Raw genomic sequence first — 3,482 nt, 5'->3', positions numbered from 1 at the left:
TGTTAAAGAAGGTTTATCTGAAAAGACACAGATTCATTCAGAATGGATTTAGTAAAATAAGTATTATTTCATATGGCAGCCTTCTGAGAAATATCCATAAAACAACCTGTTTGCTAAAAAACTAACTCCAACTGCCCTCTAGAGATTGAAAAACAGAACTGCAAGAGTCATTGCCATCTCTAATTTGTATTACAATAAGTACATCTGCATTCAGTCTCTGTGTTTATTGAATCTTGTTTTGTGACTCAGTGATGCATTTTTGTTTATTAGAATGAATAAGAAAAATATCATGATTTATCGAGGTAATTATAAGTGATACTTGTGATCTGCTCCATTTATCTTATACAGATTTTTGAAAAGGTGCATCCTGTGTGCAAACCTGTGTGCAAATTTCTGGAAATGTTTAATCTAAATAAACTGAATAAAAGTGCAGTGATGCTGTTTTTTTAATATGAGGTTATTTCTTGCATCTCATTTTAAAGGGGAAATAAATAATTTTGGGTTAACAGTAAATTATTTTATGTTGAAAATGATAAAACTTAATTTGGAAGAATGAGTGCAAAATTATGTCCAAACATCATAGTGTCTCATATTTCTTTGTTATTCAATAGAAAGCTCATTTTCAAAGCCTGACTAACATCGCTGCCTCTCACAGAGATCTTTATCGGTTTTTGTACGGCTTTGTTGAGTTTTGTGTCACTGTGTCTCTCTAGCACAATAATAAACTGCTGAGTCTTCTGGTTTCAGACTCTTCACTGTTAGAGAAACTGTGTTTTTAGAAGTATCTTTGGTGATAGAAAATTGGCCTTGGAGATGTTGGGCAAATGCTGTGCCGGTCCCACTGTCGATGAATCCAATCCATTCTAGTGCTTTTAACGGTTTCTGACGAATCCAGTGGAGCCACATAAGAGGCATTCCCTGCACTTTACAGGACAGAATGACTGACTGTCCTGCTTTGCTGATCACAGCCTCTGAGGAGGTGAGGGACTGACCCCGCGCAGCTGAAACAAAGAATGAGTTCTGAAAACAGCAGAAACCAGATCTTTTCATTTCCTCCACTAAACAGAGTCACTCACCTGATATGAGAGCCAAGAGGAGGATACTTTGTATGACTGTCATCATGATAAGTCAGACTCTGAGTGCAAAAAACTGGTTTGATACGAATATGAAATAAAACCAGAAGGGGTGGAGACTGTAGATTTACATAACTGGATGTGTGACTGATTGAAAAATAATCAGTAGCTCTAATTACCTGGGAGGAATAAGACGTGTTTTAGTCACTACTTATAATCCGAACAATGCATTTCAATTCATAAAATTGGACATCTAAAACAAGCTGTTGCATTTTGTGTTTGTTCTTTCTGTTTCACATAATGAGATTTGTTAACTATCCTCCAAAGTTTGAAACTGCTGAAAGTTCATGTTATTCTCCTAGGAATTATATTTAATTATTACTTCTCCTTTATGTGTGTCCTTCTGCATTGGGCAACTGGGAAAACAGGGGAAAATATTTTAGCAACCTTTCAATAACTGGGGCTCTTCAGCAAAATAACAAATTATTCAAGCTCTTTTAAAATCACAATGTTGCAGATAAATTATCCCGTTTTGTCTTTTCTGAAGTTCAACAGTGCTATTACTTGATCTGAAGATGACAGATTTTTTTCAAAAAAAATGTGGAGGATAGCTATATTTACATCTAATGGCTTTCAATGCTTCTAAAGTATTTCTATTTTCTGCACCTTTGACATGGCAGTCTTTATCTTATGCAAAAATAAAAGTATTAGTAAGATCAGCCATGGCAGAACTGATACTGCCGTGGCCTATTCTGAAAATAATGAAAAACTCAAACCTTTGTTCAAATGCATTTATACAATTCAGTAAAGATGCATACGTTAAAAATAAAAACTTGGTGTTTCCTTTTTATTCAATCAACAACATGATGTCACAAAAACTGACAGCAATATGACCAAGAAAGCAAAATGTCTGACCTCACTGCCATTTCAACACAGATTATATTGAAACTTATGGCTGTACCTCAGGCAGGACTATAGTCATGGTGTGTTGAGATGTATATTTTATTGTATAACTGTTGGTCTTTATTTACTATTTACTTGGTGGTAAATTACTTGGCATGGCAGATTAGTTTTCTTCATGTAACAGTAGTAAAAAAAATCAATTTGTGAGCACAGATGCAGCAGGTAGGGTTTTTCAGATCAGAGTGAATTTCTACAGGTTTTTGTGCAGCTGCTGCAACAACTTCAGTCACTGTGCGTCTCGAGCGCAATGATAGACAGCAGAATCCTCTATCTTCAGGCTGTTCATCTGCAGATACACCTGCTGTTTGTTGTTGTCTCTGAAGATGGTGAACCGACTTTGAACTGATTGAGAGTAAAATTTACTATCACTGTCATATTCAATAGTTGCAACCCACTCAGGTCCTTTTCCAGGAGCCTGTCTGATCCAGGCCATCCAGTAGCTGCTGAATGTGAATCCAGATCCTGTGCAGGTCAGTTTGTGGGAGTTTCCAGGGTTTTTTACTACTGGTTCAGATTCAGTCAGAGTCTGACCATCAACAACTGAAAGGAGAATAAAAAAAAATTTGATGTTAGATATTTAACTTGGAAAACAAAATACAAAATACTTAGTTCAAAATCTTTCAGGAAAAAATAAAATTACCAGCAAGGCAAATAATTACTGCAAGTATCTTTCTTGTACAATCCATCGTGTGTGTTAAACGTTCTCTCCTAGATGGTACCAGCTAACAAGTTGAGGATATTTCATAATTTAAATATGCTCCTCCTCCTCAAAAGCACCACTGGTGTGACACTGAGACATCTTCCTGTAGTTTTAGTTCACCAACTCTAGGTCCACTGATAACTGATAAAATAAGGATAACAATACAGCTGTCAGCATTTCATTTGCCTCACAAGATTAGCCCAATTCTTCAATTTGTTTGTAATTCAGCTGTCTTTCATCCTGAAGGGCCGAAGGACATCAGTATATTTTATTTACAAACTTTAAAAAAGTATGATGATGAACGTTATGTGTTGAAAATAGCGATGATGGTGAACTCATAACTCTTATAATGAAGAATCAGAAATGTCTTCTCTTTTTAAAATTTGTGATCTGAGGGCCCCCAGTGGTGACTTTCTGTAACCCGTGTTCAGGTTCTAATGGGTTTTTGTTCAACTCCACAGCCAGTTTGTATCACTGTGTCTCTCTCTCCAGCACAGTAATACACAGCAGTGTCTTCAGGCTGCATGTTCTGACCATGCAGAGTGACTCTGCTATTGGAAGAGTCTATGTTGACACTAAACTTGTTTTTTAATGATTCTTTTACAGTTTTGTCTCTACTGATACATTCCAATCCTTTTCGTGCAGGCTGTCTGATCCAGTGTGTCCAATAATTACTGATGGCATAAGACACCTGACAGGTGATGGTGAGACCTTCACCAGCCTGGACAGACACAGAGGGTGGCTGG

The 3,482-nt window shown here is 36.7% G+C and overlaps 1 gene segment (V, D, J or C); it reads right to left on the bottom strand.

Moving 5' to 3' along the window:
* Nucleotides 1-647: 647 nt before the first annotated feature.
* On the bottom strand, nucleotides 648-1,252 carry LOC106942374 (Ig heavy chain V-I region HG3-like). The segment is given in 2 exon segments: nucleotides 648-1,001; nucleotides 1,077-1,252. Coding segments are annotated over 2 exon segments (351 nt in total).
* Between the last annotated feature and the right edge of the window lie 2,230 nt (nucleotides 1,253-3,482).

Source organism: Poecilia latipinna, unplaced genomic scaffold, assembly GCF_001443285.1.
Source record: "Poecilia latipinna isolate Pla-1442-1.1 unplaced genomic scaffold, P_latipinna-1.0 Scaffold4226, whole genome shotgun sequence".
Classification (NCBI taxonomy): Eukaryota; Metazoa; Chordata; class Actinopteri; order Cyprinodontiformes; family Poeciliidae; genus Poecilia; species Poecilia latipinna.
The sequence above is the reverse complement of the archived record's forward strand: the minus strand, read 5'-3'. Positions and strand labels throughout refer to the sequence as shown.